We start from the raw sequence: 17,391 nt of genomic DNA, 5'->3' as shown, positions 1-17,391 counted from the left end.
GTGGTACACTACGTAGAACTTCGAGCCGAGAGTTATAACATTGGCAACAACATGTTCATTGCTGTGTTCCCTGTAAGTAAAGCAAGTTCTGTCATTATTCTGTTTTGCATGCATTCCACCTTCATTGTTGAACTGCGCACTCCACCAGATGTTATGATTTAAAAATGAGTTTCCATTGCATATTAGTTACTGTAGCAATCTGCAGTATTTCAGTCTGCATGGCTGCCGCATGAACAGCAGCTTTTGCTGTCAAGTTTAAAGATCAACACATTGGCCCCATCTCCCCCGACATACCTCATGGGCGTTTCCATACAGCCAGTGGACTGGAGGCCCAGGGAAGCTTGCAAACGTTTTGACCAACTCCCTTCTTTTAAGAAAAAGTTTCACCACTTTCATCAAAACTCCGGCCAGGCATATGGAGAGAGACAGCTGTAAAATCCAAAATAAATCGAGTTTAAAGCCAGTGCTTGTCAGCAGCTTCTCCAGTGCACCGGCCATGCTGCAGGCGTTCTGGAGCAGCTCTCTGTCGCCTGAAGCTGGACGTGCAAATAAGTGACCTCCCTGCAAAAGAGACACGCCTCCCTCGCAAACATTAACCAGATAATGGAGTGAACGTTTGTTACCCCAACAAACTGAATCCAGTCAGCGGTATTTCATAGAGATAAGAAATACGAAGCCTGTGATGTTGGAGGATTTCTAGCAAAAATGCTGGAACAAAAACGACCCCCCCTGAATTCATTGGGCCTGATTCACAATGGTGAACTTCCACTTTTGTGTAAGTTTATTATTTGTTGCTATTCAAAAATGACAGTCCACATTCTAAAAAAAATCAGAATGCAGCGCAGCAGCAAAAATGCAGCGCTGAGTAGAGTGACAGGAAGGGAGCAGGAGAGCGCCGCATCTACAGAGACATTACTCTCGCCTTTCCTTTCCCTAGCACCGGTGCAGATTTTAGCTGCTGAGCGCCAGGTACACACCTTAGTGCCATAGTGATGGGGTGCGTGCCTGAGTCTACCATACGTTTTGTACTTCAAGGGCACCCTTGGTGTACAAAATACTATGCTTAGACACACTTTAAGGGCGCGATTCACAGAATGAACTTAAGACTCAATCCTAAACTTACTACAATTTTGGTATTCACAGAATGCACTTACTACTTTTGGCATTCACAGAAGTTAGGATTTTGTCTTAAATCTGTCTTAAGTTTTTATTAAGACAAACTTAAGACAAAATCCTAATTTCTGTGACTAACAAAAGTAGTAAGTTCATTCTGTGAATGCCAAAAGTAGTAAGTGCATTCTGTGAATACCAAAATAGTAGTAAGTTTAGGATTGAGTCTTAAGTTCATTCTGTGAATCGGGCCCTAAAGCTTTTCCTACTTTGTGTGTGTGCTGCACAGTGTAGCTCGCAGGCACAGCCGGAAAAGAAAGAATAAATAAAAGCATTTCTCTCTTTAACGCCTCCTTTCAAATAGTGGTAACTTTGGACGCTAAACCCTGCCTACTATTGTTTGTAGATAGGGTTTTGCATCACAAGGCATAGGTGATTGCATGAGAATGTCTATGTACCAGCATTGTAACTCCCCTTAGGCGCTAAGTAATGCAAAGCAGTGCTTCAAGCTGCTTGCTGTTACTTTTAGGGTACTTTCCAGTGCAAAAGAGGTTTTGAAGTGATGTATTAGATGATACCGGAGATCTCTGCACATAAAAAGACAGAACAGGCCTATCTTTTAATGTGCAGAGTTCTACACCCGACTGTGGATTCTCAGCATTTGTAAAACTATTAACTGGTAACTTGTGAATAGCAAAAAAATAGTAAACTTGTGCAAAGTGTAATTTTACCTTTGTGAATCAGGCCCCTTGTGTTGGACTTCACTGAGGGCAGCTGCCAGTGAGAGCACTTTGCAAAGCAACACAGTCGGAACCTATGAGTGTGGCATTTGATACGTGTTTTAACATGTAGTGTCACAATTCAAAACTGGAACGATGTGTTTCAAGATCTCTTTGAGAAGGCAATGGTATCAGAACCCTTGCATAAGTATTCCAGCTTTTCTCTAGTAAGTAATTTTTTAGGTCTTCCTTGACAGCTGGGCTAGCAAGGTTGTGCAGCTACCTAGGCCTATATTGGGGTATATTGGGGCACATAACACCTACTGCCCTAAAATGCTTCAATATCCATAGCATGTACTTTGGCTTTATAAAGAGGGATAGACCCTTTCACTGCAACCTATTGGTTGTTTGTGCCATTCTGCCTCCTATGGAGCGTTTGCTTTATAATGCATGAGGACTATTTTAAATCTCAAAAGGCCCCTGAATCATCACACTTTTAGGGCCTCCTTTATGAGGCCCAACCAGCACTTTTGCGCCCCCGGAACGTCACTTTCTTGAGGTTTTGGTGGCGCAATGTGCCACCGCATATTTATAAGGCGACGTAAAGCCAAGCGTGAACTTGGCTTTTCATGGCCTTATAAATGTGTGCTCCTTTTACGAAGAAAACTGTGTGAAAAGGGTCATTCCATGGGTCTTGCTGTGGGTATTCCCACACAACACCCAAGGAACCCGACACATTCCCAGATTTCTGAGAGCAATCGGAAACCTAAGACTGCATCAGAACCTATCCTCACCGCAGCGCAGAGAATTGAAAACCTTTCTCCTCATGCTTCATTTTTCTATGTGTGCTGCAGCACACATACACAAAGGAAAGCGCCTGAATGGATTGATTTTGTGCAGGAAGGTGTACCTTCCTGCACATAATCAATCAGCCCGCAATGCAGGAACCCTTGCACCATGGTGCAAAGGTGGCTGTGTTGGCGCACAGCTGCCCATTGTGTGCCGGCCAAGGGGAAAAGGACAGGAATGCGCTGTATCACATAGATACAGCGCATTCCTGCACCTTCCTTTTGCCATAGGAATGCGCAGCAGGGAGGCATGCAGCGCTTTCCTACGGCAAAAGCTCATTAATAAGGTCCTTAATTTTTAATCTTATGTATATATTGTATACAAAAATAATTTTTGCTTTGTTTCTTTTTCACAGCAGCAGGCTTTATAATGCACAAGTCCGGAGTCAAAATACAAGACAAACCTACTGGCTTGTTAACCTCTGGTTCTGGCCAGAGATTACCTTGCATTAAAATTGAAGAAATATGTCTCCTACCCAGTCATTTTGCATTAACTGGCTTTTTCAAGGAAATGGGTCATCGTGGGACTTCCCTTTTTATGACACAGTCATGGGTGACGGTTTCATAAAGATGTCCAATAATGTTTGTAATCAATAAATCAATTATTTTCAGAGCACGAAATCTTTCACCATGCACTGATTAAAAAAATATATTGACATTTGGCCAGTCGTTTTTTAACAAAAAGAGCAAAGTTGTAGTGACAAATGTTGCCCACTAGATGGAAGTCTCAGATAATACATCGCTTCAAAAGCGGGTTTCACTCCTTTACCAACTGTTCCTATTCCTGTTTTGCTCTATGTCTGTATCCAAGAATGACACTATTCTTCTTAATTGAGCGTGTATGAGCTTTTTCATTCTCCTATTATGTTCAGACCAGGGCTCACGCTTCTTTTTTCGACTCAGATTTTGTATTATGCGAGTTTCGATCTTTTAGGCTCTTGAACAGTCTCTTTCTTCCTGTTTTACTTAATTCCCCATTGTTTGTGCATCTCTCAGCACTTCACTGTGATTCTTCTGTGCTGGATATTAGATTACTGGTTGAGGGGGATGAAACAACACAATAAAGGTCTCAGTCAGAGTGAAAACCAAACCCCAAATTAACCCGTGCGAAACCCTCTGTTAGCGAGGCCCAAAAGCAGTCAGACTTAATTTAGAGGCAATATGTAAATTCTTTATGCAGCACTTCAAAAGGTGATAAAGTGAAAACACTGCACAAGAGAAATCCGACGCCAATTTAGAAAAATTTAGCAAAATGTACTCAATTATTTGAGACCAAAACAACAAAAATCCAATCAGTAGAACCAGAGATATGATATTTTATTTTTAAATATTGAAATGAAAGTAGAGCCTAGAAGCACAAACTGTGGATATCTGGTGATGACTGACTGGGGGAAAGTCACATGTTCTGGTCGACTGCGATGGAGTGCAGGCCGGATACAGAGACTGGTTTGTTGAGCGTTGTGAGAAGAATTGGGTCTGAGGTTCCAATGTTTATACTTGGTGCTCACTTTGAAGTATGAGAAGGTTCTGTATGTCCTCCATTTTCCCCTTCCTCCCCCTTCGAGGTATTTGGAATTTCTTGCCTCACTTCCCTGGCCCCAGCTTGCCTGGGAACACAAAAGACCAGTGTCCAGCACTTTGTGAGTGTTCTCATGCATAGGCTTTGTGGTGTGCAAGTCTCCTAGGTGATAACTCCTCCCCCTCATCAAGTCAAAGTTGTCCCCTGTACTCCAGCCTGAAAGGACAACACACAGAGAGTTGTGAATACACACACAATCCTTTATCCGCTTCCTCAGCGCAGTGGACGCATGCATTTCCTCCCTCCTCGTGGGTGTAGGTAGTAATGCCTAGTGTCCCCGCTCCCTGACCAGAAGTGATTTCCGATTTCCAGTCACCCACCCTTCTGCCCTGTGCAGGGTCTCACTGCCTGCCTGCACATTGTTCCAACATCTCCACCCTTTGTTGACAAATAAACACTTTTTCCTTGCCTGCCTTTGCAGGAAAGAGTAAGCAAATGATGATACAATGTGAGAGAAAAACAAGACATGAGAAAAGAGAAAAGGAAAAAAACACATTGGTAAATGCATTAGGTTTCCCCCAATGTGATTAATAAGCTGTTTTTTGTTGTAGCTTGATGAGTAGTTATACAATATTAGTTATAGAAACTTTGTTACATTGTTATGACTTGTTTATGTACGAAAAAGGCAATATGTTGTACTGTTACTAGTGGTATAGGGTTGCTAAGTAATAGCAGCATTTTGAAAAATGAAATGAAAGAGGGAAATAAAAGAATTAATTGATGTAACAGCAATATTGTGTTTAGAGGAGTTCTGTAAAGTAACCAAACTAGTGACTGCCTGATTAGTAGTAAAATATTGCAAATTTTATGTTTATAGGAGCTCTTAAAGCTTTGGGCCCCATTGTCACTGCACCTACTGCACCATTTAAATCGTGGCTGCAAAATAACTGCATTTGTAACTGCCTGTTTAGTAGTAAAACCTAGCAATATTCTGTGTTTAGTGGGGTCCTTAGAGCTGTTGGCCCCGGTGCAACTGCACCTGCTGCACAATTCAAATCAAGCCCATTTTAACTGCTAGGTAACAGCCACTATGTCTGTCTGTATAGTAGTAAAATATAGCAATATTAGATGTTTAGAGGAGTTCTGACAACTTTTGGGCCCTGTGCCTCTGCACCTGTTGCACCATTCAAACAATGACCTGTTGTCGGCAAGGAAACTGCACTTGTGACGGCCTGCTTAGTAGTAAACTATAGCAATATTAGGTGTTTTGTGGGGTGCCTGGAACTTTTGGTCCAGGTGCTACTGCTCCTGCTGCACAATTCAAATCATACATTTATTGCCTGCTAAATAAATGCACTTTGACTGTCTTGTTTATTAGTAACATTTAGCAATAATCTGTGTTTAGAGGTTAAAGGTTTTGGCCCTAGATCCACTGCACCGGCTGAGCCATTCAAATCAGGTCCCTTTCAACTACAAGGTAACTGCAATTGTGACTACCTGTTTAGTAGTCATATATAGTAATATTATGTGTTTTAGGAGTTCTCGCAACATTTAGGCCCAGTGCTACTGCACCAGCTGTGCCATTCAAATAATGACCCCGTTGCCTGCAAGGGAATTGCACTTGTGGTTGCCTGTTTAGGAATCAAATGTAGCAACATGAGGTGTTTAGTGGGGTGCCTGAAGATTTTGGTCCCAGTGCCACTGCACTTGCTGCATGTCGGAAAGTAGGTTCTGCTTTCATGGTTACCCCTACTTTTTGCTGGTGTCATTATGTTTTTCTGACAAGTTTGACTGGGATCCTGCTAATCAAGACCTCAGTCTATGTGCTTCTCTCCTAAATTGGATCATGGTGAGTATATAGGTACAGATTGGCTACTGGTGTACCCTTGTAAGTCCCTAGTATGTGGTACCAAGGTACCCAGGCCATAGGTACACCAGGGGTCCCCCATGGGCTAAAGCATGTATGTATTATGCCACTCATGAGAGACTACTCAATTATAAACTACAGGCCTGCCATTGCAACCTGTGTAAGCTGGTGCTAGTACCACTTACGACAGATAAAAGTTTTCTTACATCTGGGGTCACTCCACTTAAAACCAATATGTCACCCCTAAGGCAGGCCTTTCAATCCTGAAGGCAGGGTACCTGGTTATAAGTGTGAAGGTGCCCCTGCATGAGCAGAACACCCCTACAATCCACGGAGTCCATTCTCCCCGGTTGTAAGTACATCAGCCGTTATGATACAGAGAGTGGCCATGTGTCTTTACGCAATGGTTAACTCTAAAATTGCTGTAATGAACCTTGACGTGTTTAGTATCAAACATGTTGGAATAATACCCCAACACCTTAAACGGTGTTGATTCCGTGCACCGTAGGGCCCCTTCGGGAAGTCCTCAGTGCTCCCGGTACCACTCTTCTAGACCCGGACAGCCCTCTATGGTTGTTATCGACCAGAGACACAATTCTACCCTCCTGCTGCTGAGCTAAGCTCTAGCAGGGGAAGGGAGGACAATAGGTTTCTTGTCACAAGGAGGTGTGACCACCTCCCAGACAGAACTTACTGTATTGCGCCTGGGTGGGGGCGCTTGCAAGCTCCACCAGACGGCTTTGAAGGGCACATTTGAGCCACCCTTGCATACTCCAGTTGGAACCAGTTCAGGGAGCTGTTGACTCCTGCTCTGGTGCAAAACTGGGCAAAGGACATGGGAGTATCCTCCCCCTGTCCAGCCTCTCCTGGGAACCCTGACCCGTCCGACCCTTTCCTTGGGGTACTTAAGTGGTTACCTGTTGGTGGTTGTATAGATTCATTGTGAGACAAGATTCTGATCTGAAAGCATTTAATCTTCAACAGTCTGGGCACTTTCGACTTTTATGGGCTTAGCTTTGGGAACCGAGACTGCAACTGGTAAGACTCCTGCAGCTCCTGGTCTCATTGTCCTGCCAGCCTTCGCCATCATCTGTGCCTGTGCTCCATACAGGTTCTTCTACATGCCTGTGGACATCCACGACACCTGAAGGAATCTCCCTTGAATTGAAGGAGTCACGTCCATGCACCTGCAGACACTGCAACAAAGCTGTCAGGTCTTTTGTCACTGACCTCCTAAGGACTCCGAAAGGTTCAGTAACACAGGTGGTGGTTCTGCAACTCCCTCGTGGCCTGCACTGTCTTCACAGCAAGTTTGAAGCCTGTATCCCTCAGCCGAACAACTGGAGCAGGTGGTGGTTCTGCAACTCCCTCGAGGCCTGCACTGTCTTCACAGCAAGTTTGAAGCCAGTATCGCTCAGCCGAACAACTGGAGCAGTACCCCTGTGCACACTGTCAACTTGCTGTTGCCAACGCTTGTTGACTCTCTTCACCAGAGATCTTCGGACTCCAAGAAGCTCCAGACTCAAGCATCTCTTGCTACCAAGATCTTTCTCCTCACCTCAACCTCTGCACCTCGGGCCTTCATCATTGGTGACCAAGGCCCTCTTGTGACTCTGGTGCATCTGGCCTGGGGGTCTTCTTGATGGTCTTCTTTGGCTCCAGAGGGCTCCCCTGTTTGCTCGAACCTGCTCTGAATTACCTGCTCTTGGTAAGTCACTTGGACCTTGCAGATCCCAACACTGCACCTTTTTCATCTACTATGTTTGTTGCCATTTCCAAGGCTTGTTATTGCTCTCGCCAGACACCATCCCCATGGCTCTTGACATCCAACGTGGTACAGCTCGAGAATGGCTCCTGGTATTCAACAGCAACACCTGGTCCGCACAGCTTCAAGTTCACCGTCAACTCTCCTGCATCTCCGTCATCGGTGGGTCTTCGCCTCCCGTCAGTGGGAAAGACACTGTCCCCTCTGCTTGCTGGTACCTCTCATCTTAAATCCACCTTTGAGTTCCACCGGACTCTTTCCCCCTCTTTGCCAACAGCATCTTCACTGAAGTCCTCCATTGTGGTTTATGGCGGTTTCTGACGTCACTTCACACCTATACAACTGACCTCCCTGGTGTAGGTATCCTGGTTCCTGGGGTATCCAGGGTGGGGCGACTCTCCAATTTTCCATCTTCCATGTGGTTTCATCAGGATCCTATGGGACGGGTCCTTACTCTTAAAAACTGCAACCATGACTTACCCATTGACTTGTGTGGAGCACACGGTCTGTTCCCACTCTGCACACAACCTCCATGGGCTTCCTGGGTACTTACCTTGGGTGGTTCCTTGGGTCTGCTGCTCTTCTATATCTTCTGGGTCCTGCCTCGACTTAGGTTGTGGTTTGCAATCTTTTTTCTTAGTATATAGCATGGTCTCCCCATGGAGACCCCTGTGTATTTGTTCTACTTGTGTGTTCAATTACTAAAGTATTGTGTTGTAATGTGGTTATATCTCCAGGCAGGAGTAATTGCAATGTGTTAGTGAGGGTTTATAATAAATACTTCCCTGTGTGGTTCTTTTTCACTTAATCTACACTATATGATTAGTACTGGTAAAACAAGCTGCTTTACACTCCTTCTGGACTAAGCCTGAAGGCCGCCTTCCACAGCTACCACTGAGAGAGCATTCTAAGGTTGTCTAAGACCACTAACACCACCATAAGAGTTGTCTGGATTAGTGCAGGGGGATCAACTTACAAAAGTGAGCATTATACACTAAGCCAGCCTCCTACGCTACAATGTTGAAATCATGACCATAGTGCTTGCTAGATAACCACACTTATAACTGCCTGTTTACTTGTAAATTATAGCAATATTAGGTGTGTAAAGACGTCTGACAAGTTTTTGGCCCAGTGCCATTTCACTTGCTGCACCATTCACACAATTACCAAGTTGCCTGCAAGATAACTGCACATGTGACTGCCTGTTTAGTAGTAAAATATAGCAATATTTGGAGTTTAGTGGAGTTATGACAACTTTTGGCCCTGGTGCCACTGCACCTTCTGCATCATTTAATCAAATCCCTTTCAATTGCAAGGTAACTGTAAATGTGACTGCCTGTTTAGTAGTAAAATGTAGCACTTTAAGGTGTTTAGAGTATTTCTGACTTCTTTTGGCCCTGCTGCAACATTCAACTCATAACCCTATTGCCTGTAAGGTATTCATACTACTGACTGCCTGAGTAGTAGTAAAATATTGTAATATTTGGTGTTTAGTTGGGCGCTTAAAACTTTGGGCCCCAGTGCCACTGCATCTGCTGCACTATTCAAATCAAGCCCAGTATAACTGCAAGGTAACTTGAAAGGTTTCTGCCTGTATAGTAGTAAAATATAGCAATGTTAGATGTTTAGAGGCATTCTGAAAACATTTGGGCCCTGTGCCGCTGGACCTGTTGCACCATTCAAATCATGACCCTATTGTCTGCAAGGAAACTGCACTTGAGACTGCCTCTTTAGTAATAACATTTAGCAATATTTGGTGTTTCATGGGGTGGCTAGAACTTTTGGTCCTGGTGCTGCTGCACCATTCCAATCATGACTTTGTTACCGGCAAATCAGTTGCACTCGTGACCACCTGCTTAGTAGTAAAATATAACAATATTTGGCGTTTAGTGAAGTTATGACAACTTTTGGCCCTGGTGCTACTGCAACTGTTGCACCATTCAAATCACGAACCTGTTGTCTGCAAGGTAATTAAACTTGTGGTTGCCTTTTTAGGAATAAAAAATAGCAATATTATGTATTTAGTGGGGTGCCTGACGCTTTCAGGGCTGGCGCCACTGCACCTAGTGCTCTATTGAAATCATGACCCTAGTGTTTGCTAGATAACCGCACTGATGACTGCTTGTTTACTTGTAAAATATAGCAATATTCTGTGTTTAGAGGAGCTCCGACTACTTTTTGGGCCGGTGCCAGTGCACCTGCTGCACCATTCACACAATTACCCTATTACCGGCAAGTCAATTGCACTTGTGATCACCTATTTAGTAGTAAAATATAACAATATTTGGCGTTTAGTGGAGTTATGAAAACGTTTGGCCCTGGTGCCACTGCCCCTGCTGCACTATTTAAATCAAGCCCCTTTCAATTGCAAGATAACTGCAATTGTGACTGCTGTTTAGTAGAAAAATATAGCAATATTAGGTGTTTAGAGGGGTTCTTAAAGCTTTGGGCCTCGGTGTCAATGCACCTGCTGCACCATTTAAATCATGGCCCTTCTGCTAGATAACTGCACTTGTGACAGCCTGTTTCATAGTAAAACTTAGCAATATTCTGTGTTTAGTGGGGTCCGTAGTGCTTTTGGCCCCGTGCTGCTGCACCTGTAGCACCATTCAAATCAAGATCCTTTTATCTACAAGATAACTACAGATTTGTTTGCCTGTATAGTAGTAAAATATAGCAATATTAGATGATTAGAGGAGTTCTGACAACTTTTGGGCCAGGTGCCACTTCATCTGTTGTGCCATTCAAATCATGACCCTGTTCTGCAAGGTTACTGCACTTGTGACTGCCTGTTTAGTTGTACATTTTAGTAATATCTGTGTTTAGTGGGATGGATCGCTAGAGCTTTTGGCCCTAGTGCCACTGCACCTGATTCACCATTCAAATCAAGGGGCCTATTTACTAGGAAACGTTTGGAGCACACTGTTCAACCAAGAAGGCTAATGCTGTGCTCTGACCGTTTCCAAAAACGCAGGGATGCACCATATTCACAAGAATACCGTGCACCCCTACCTTTCCCTTAGCACGGCGCTAAATGTAGCTGCTTTGTCACAACACAGGCACTCTGCACCATTGCCCAAAAGTGCCTGCATTGCAGGGAAAGATTGTTTATGTGCAGGAAGGTGTCCCATGCTTCACATAAAAATCAGTAATGGTGTTTTGTAACTTCTATGTATGCTGCAGAATGCGACACACATATAAGTTGCAAATCACTATTTTGTTTTCAGTGATTGTGTATGTGCAGGAAGGGACACCTTCCTGCACATAAATAATCAATGGCATTTTGCTGTTTCTATGCGTGCTGCACAATGGAGCAATAAAGCAGTTCTCCGAATTTCTCTGGATAAGCAAAAGTTTTCCTTCGTCTTAATTTTGGCGCTGTCCCATATTTACGCTACCCTTGTAAATAGGGGGCAGCATCAAAATCAATGGGTGTTGCAGTGGAACACCCACAGCAAAACACACTGCCCACGCCTTTCACGCTAAGTGTAGCATGAAAGGGAGCCTTATTCACAATGCCGCTTTGTGAATAAGGCGAAGCCCCTATCACCACAGGAACGTCAGAAAAAGTGAAGTTTCTGACATTTGAAATGTACGACCCATCATCCTCGTACTCCAATGAGCCTTTTTGGTCTTCGGATCACTCTTTTTGGATGGGACGTTTTAGTTTCCTGACCCCGCTAGTACAGCCCGAAGAGGTTCTCAGCTGTTGTCAGGGGCTCTGTGCACATATTCCTGAGTGTCGTCGTTCGGACCGTTCTGTTTGTTTCTTGGCTGTGCCTCTCCTTCTTCATCCTCTGATGTTCTGAGTTCTTTGAAGTGAGAGTTGTTTCTAGTGCCAGAGTATGACCCTGAATCTGCCATGATCATGAGCCCTTTCATGTTTATTAGCATTAGTGGCTGGCTCAAGAAGAGACTGTCTGACGTCCTTGTTTGCCGTGGCGCACTAGTACTAAATCTCCTTGCTATATGCAGATGCTGTAGTATGCCGCAGAGTATCAGCGTGTTGTTTCATCTTTCTCATTGCCTCTTGTTCTCTTTTAGCAAAGTCGCTGTGTTCAGGTGGTACTTTGGCTTTCAGTTGATGCAGGCAGGTCCTACTTGTTCTCCCCGGTACCAGTTTTGCCAGCCATCATCCCATGAACTGTGTGGGGTGTTGCGGTAGTCCCGAAGTATTTGGCACAGAGCTTGGCCTACTGAGATCTGCACCAGTTTTGCTCATTGGATGGACATTTTTATGTTGCCCATGAACCTTTCCATCATGCCATGTGGCGGCGCCCACAGGGCTGTTATTTTCCTGTGATGTATTCCCAGATAAGCCATGAACTTGCGTAATTCTTCTCCTCCGAATTGTGGCCCATTGTCTGACTTGAGTATCAGCGGGGCACCCCATGCTGCAAATATGTCATCTAAAATTGGTAGGGTGGCAATTGCTGACCTTGATGACGCTTGGCATAATATGGGGAACTGGTGGTATTTGTCGATAAGGACTGGCAGGTAACCACCAATGTCCAGCAGCCCATAGAAGTCAGCAACCAGTGTCATCCACACTGCCTCAGAGAGGTCGGACAAGCGTAGTTGCTCTTGTTTTGGTGGCATTCCTGTTGTCTGGCACAGAAGACAGTTCAAGATCATGTCTTCAACACAACAGTCAGGTGCCGGGAACCATATCTTTTCTTTCAGCATTTATTTGTTGCCAATGTGCCTCTGTGGGACTCACATGCCAGTCTTACTGTCTGCCTTCGGAGGGTCTTTAGTATCACTACCCTGGATCCTCGAAGTAGTATTCCACGCTCCATTTCAGACAGCTATTCCTGTCTGTTTGAACTTCAATTCTTCTGACCTGTTCGCTTATTTGATTGCTGTTCTTCACGTCTCCACCTTTGTTTTTTGCTTTGACTGCTTGTAGCATGCTCACTACGTCACTGGAGTCAAGCTATCCTGGCTGATGACGGCTGATAGCCAGAAACCAGTACTAGGATGCTTGATTCCGGTCCAGGGAAGACATGGCCTGGCAGTTTGGGCTGTACTGTTCCCATGAGGCACAGGGTCAAGACTGATTTGCATATGGCGATGTCTGAACTGGGGGGTGTGGTGAGCAAAATAATGATGGATTAAACCCAGATCTGTGATTGGGGGTGAATGTTTTGCCAATGTGCAACATTCCGTCCATCATCTTGTGTATTTTGCTGTGCGCCCTGTGTGTTAAGGGTATGCCCAGACGTGGGTCCTGTGCTCCCTACGCCACTTGAGTCAAGCTATCCTGGCTGATGACGGCTGATAGCCAGAAACCAGTCCTAGGATGCTTGATTCTGGTCTAGGGAAGATATGGCTTGGCAGTTCGGGCAGGACTGTTCCCATGAGGTACAGGGTCAAGACTGATTTGCATATGGCCATGTCTGAACTAGGGTGGTGTGGTGAGCAAAAAACCAAAGGATTAAACCTAGATCAGTGACAGGGGGTGAATGTTTTGCCAATGTGCAATATTCCGTCCATCATCTTGTGTATTTTGCTGTTCGCCCTGTGTGGGAAGGGTGTGCCTAGACGTGGGTCCTGTGCTCACTTCGCCACTGGAGTCAAGCTATCCTGGCTGATGATGGCTGATAGCCAGAAACCGAGCCTAGGATGCTTGATTCCGGTCCAGGGAAGAAATGGCTTGGCAGTTCAGGCTGGACTGTTCCCATGAGGCACAGGATCAAGACTGATTTGCATATGGCCATGTCTGAGCTGGGGTGGTGTGGTGGGAAAAATAACGATGGATTAAATCCAGATCTGTGACTGGGGGTGAATGTTTTGCCAATCTGCAACATTCCGTCCATCATGTTGTGTATTTTGCTGTTCGCCCTGCGTGGGAAGGGTATACCTAGACGTGGGTCCCTTGCTCCCTACACCACTGGAGTCAAGCTATCCTGGCTGATGACGGCTGATAGCCAGAAACCGGTCCTAGGATGCTTGATTCCGGTCCAGGGAAGACATGGCTTGACAGTTCTGGCGGGACTGTTCCCATGAGGCCCAGGGTCAAGACTGATTTGCGTATGGCCAAGTCTCAACTGGGGTGGTGTGGTGAGCAAAATATCAATGGATTAAACCCAGATCTGTAACTGAGGGGTGAATATTTTGCCAATGTGCAACATTCCGTCCATCATCTTGTGTATTTTGCTGTTTGCCCTGTGTGTGAAGGGTATGCCCAGACGTGTGTCCCCTGCTCACAAGGACATTGGAGTCAAGCTATCCTGGCTGATGATGGCTGATAGCCAGAAACCGGTCCTAGGATGCTTGATTCCGGTCCAGGAAAGACATGGCTTGGCAGTTCGGGCTGGACTGTTCCCATGAGGCACAGGATCAAGACTTATTTGCATATGGCCATGTCTGAACTGGGGTGGTGTGGAGTGCAAGAAAATGATGGATTTAGGCCCATATCTCTGTACTGGGGTGAATGTATGACATTGTTCTGCATTCTGTCCGTCAACTGTTGTTTTTACATTTGTCACCCCGAGTGGGATGGGTATACTCAGACGTGAATCCCATGCTCTCCACACCACTGGAGTCAAGCTATCCTGGCTGAAGACGGCTGATAGCCAGAAAACGGTCCTAGAATGCTTGATTCCGTTCCAGGAAAAGCATGGCTTGGCATTTCGGGCTGGACTGTTCCCATGAGGCACAGGGTCAAGGCTGATTTGCATATGGCCATGTCTGAACTGGGGTTGTGTGGAGTGCAAAAAAACGATGGATTTAGGCCGAGATCTCTGTACTGGGGTGAATGTATGACATTGTCCTGCATTCTGTCCATCGACTGTTGTTTTTGCCACTGCAGAGATAGGCATTCAAAATATCCTTGTCAGGAGAATTAACATTAGGTTATGCAACACCGAAGATGCCAAAGCTAGTGTCCAGGATGTTATGACATATGTAGGTTAATCATTACCCAAGGTTACTCGTCTTACTGGTGGCCTGGGGAGCGGGGCTGCATGATGTGGATGGTGCCATGTCCGTGGGCCCCGGGCTTGTGGCTAGCAGCGGCAAGTGGTGGGACATCTTTTACAGATGCCAGTGGCAGAAGGTGAGCAGTGAGGCCTGGGTTCGCAGGGCCGGGCATGTTCCGATGGGCAGTGGGAGGGGATGGGGTGCCTCTGCCTTGGTGCGCAGGGGCGGGCATGCGATGATGTCTTGTGCAATTGTTTGTACTGTGCCATTCATGTATCTGGACTCTGTTGCAGATGATGAGTCTGTCTCGGAGGTGGGACCTGGTGTAATGCACTAGATACCGACACGTGGTTGGAGACACACCAGTGGCAGCAGCTGAGCAGTGTGGCTTGGTTGTGCAGGGGCGGCACTCTCTCTCTCTCCCCCCCCCCTTCTTGTCTCTCTCTCTCTCTTTTCTACTCTCTCTCTACCCTCTTCTTGTCTCTCTCTCTCTCTCTTCTACTGTATCTCTCTCCCCCCTCTTCTTTTTTCTCTCTCTCTCTTCTACTCTCTCTATCTCCCCCTCTTTTTGTCTCTATCTCTCTCTCTCCCTCTCTTCTACTTTCTCTCTCCCCCTTCTTGTCTCTCTCTCTCTCGCTCTTCTACTCTCTCTCCCCCCCTCTTCTTCTCTCTCTCTCTCTCTCTCTCTCTCTCTCTCTCTCTCTCTCTCTCTCTCTCTCTCTCTCTCTTCTGCTCTCTCTCTCTCCCCCTCTTCTTCTCTCTCACCCTCACTTCTTGTCTCTCTCGCTCTCTCCCTTCTTCTTGTCTCTCTCTCTCTCTCTCTCTCTCTCTCTCTCTCTCTCTCTCTCTCTCTTTCTCCCCCCTTCTTCTCTCTCTCTCTCTCTCTTCGACTCTCTCTCTCTCTCCCCTCTCTTCTTGTCTCTATCTCACTCCCTCTCTCCCTCTCTCTCTGTCCCTTGATGTGCGCAGGACACCCCTTCTCATTCAGATTTTTGTCTTGCAGGCTGTGGCGTACAGATTGTCCGGAGGGGAGCTGCCATGTGTCTTCATTTCTGTTCAGTGTTTATTTAAATACATTTCAAATGTTGCTTCATAACTGAATGTGTGCTGCTCATTTTTGTGATGACACATGCATGTCACCAGATGTGATTGTGCGACATCATGCGGATTACTTGGTACATGTTTGAGTTTGGTTGATGTGGCATATCTGTGTTTGAGGGGGGTGCCGGTGAGGGGGGTCCTGGGGGTGGTGACGGTGGATGTTGTGGCCCTCTTGGGGCTCTGAACCGCAAGATCGTTGGCTCCATGGCATCTTAGGTACTTCAGGCTTGGCACCCATTTGTGGTGCAGGCTGTGGTCCGACTTTACACCAGGTCTGGGCAGGTGTTAAATCCCTGCTGCTACCGTGGCTTATCGCCTGTTTTTGGTTCGCATTGTGAATCTGGCATTTCGTTGCGAAAGTGTTGTTGTGTTTATTTTGTGTGTTTTTGTACAGTAAAGCCTACTCTGCATTTCATTAGGGTCAGTTGGTGGTGTCCACCAAGGAGGTAAATTTCAGGGCAGTTATCACAGGAATACTGGCGATGTCCGCAGTTTGCACCAGCATGTAAAAGGGGTGTTAAATCTATCTCTGCTTTTGCTGCGGTAAGGTGGGGATAAATCAGAGCTCCGTCCTTGTGAATATACCCCATAGTTGCTTAAGCCTATCATAATAGAGCTTCAAGTTACAGAGATCTTACAGTGTCAGGCAGCTGACAGCAAAGCCGTCCCTCAGGTTTCCCAGGTCTTACAGGCCTAGACATCGTTCAATAGTGCCATCCCACAAGCTAAAGAAGCGTTACCTGATAGACAAGGATTAGCTTTGCCTTTGTAACGTGAATGTTAGACACATGACTTTGCCAGTGCTTGTTGGTAAAGCAATGTTAAAAGAAGTAAAAGGGGGAAAAAAATACTGGAGGAAAAACAAACACACACCTTAAGGCACCTCAAAACTGCACATGGAACAATATCTTCACGTTTTATAAACGGGATGGCTTATTTTTTTCGTATTTCTCTAGGAAACTGTACTGTAGAAATGAAGAAGACTGTTACATATAATTCAGCTTTAAAATAACACCTAAGATTAGTTGCAGGAACATGACCACTGTCAGAGGGAGTGTCAGAATTTAAAGGAATATCCTTCTCAATTAGAGTCTTCATAAGTCGGAACTGGAACAGATGTCCTGGATATTTGGTGCTCAACTACCCCAGCACCATACATGCCTCCTTTGTGTGCCAAAGCTTGAGCTGGAATGCAGCATGTGGAATGCAGGAGATACAAGAAAAACACGCTTTTAAAGTCTGCTTTTTAGTCAAATCTGGCAAAATATACCTGCTTTGTGTGATTTTTGGATGAGCTAGGAGAGCAACACAAAGAGCACAGGGCAGGGATTTAAGCACGGAAGGATCACATAGGGAAGAGAGCCAAAAAAAAACAATCCACTCCCTGGAGTGGTCAAAGAAAAAGAACAAGCATTGGCATAGCCAATAGGTCTCACCTTTAGGACCTTGTAAGGGTTTAGCCAGCATTATTGGTTTTGTCAATGTTTTTAAACTATGTTGTAAAGCAGCGTGGCTGCTGTGCAGCATGTTAAAAAGTA

At 45.5% G+C, this 17,391-nt stretch overlaps 1 protein-coding gene across 1 annotated transcript in view; it reads right to left on the bottom strand.

The window, feature by feature from the left end:
• Window positions 1-548, bottom strand: part of LOC147747129 (cytochrome P450 4B1-like) — a 155,805-nt gene extending 155,257 nt beyond the window's left edge. Inside the window, exon 1 of the mRNA XM_086952387.1 lies at window positions 295-548. Within this exon, the coding sequence (XP_086808513.1) occupies window positions 295-498 (204 nt within the window). The 5' untranslated portion in view covers window positions 499-548. The remainder of the gene's footprint in view (window positions 1-294) is intronic.
• Between the last annotated feature and the right edge of the window lie 16,843 nt (window positions 549-17,391).

The sequence above is a fragment of the Lissotriton vulgaris genome, chromosome 1_1 (genome assembly GCF_964263255.1).
Source record: "Lissotriton vulgaris chromosome 1_1, aLisVul1.2, whole genome shotgun sequence".
Classification (NCBI taxonomy): domain Eukaryota; kingdom Metazoa; phylum Chordata; class Amphibia; order Caudata; family Salamandridae; genus Lissotriton; species Lissotriton vulgaris.
The sequence above is the reverse complement of the archived record's forward strand: the minus strand, read 5'-3'. Positions and strand labels throughout refer to the sequence as shown.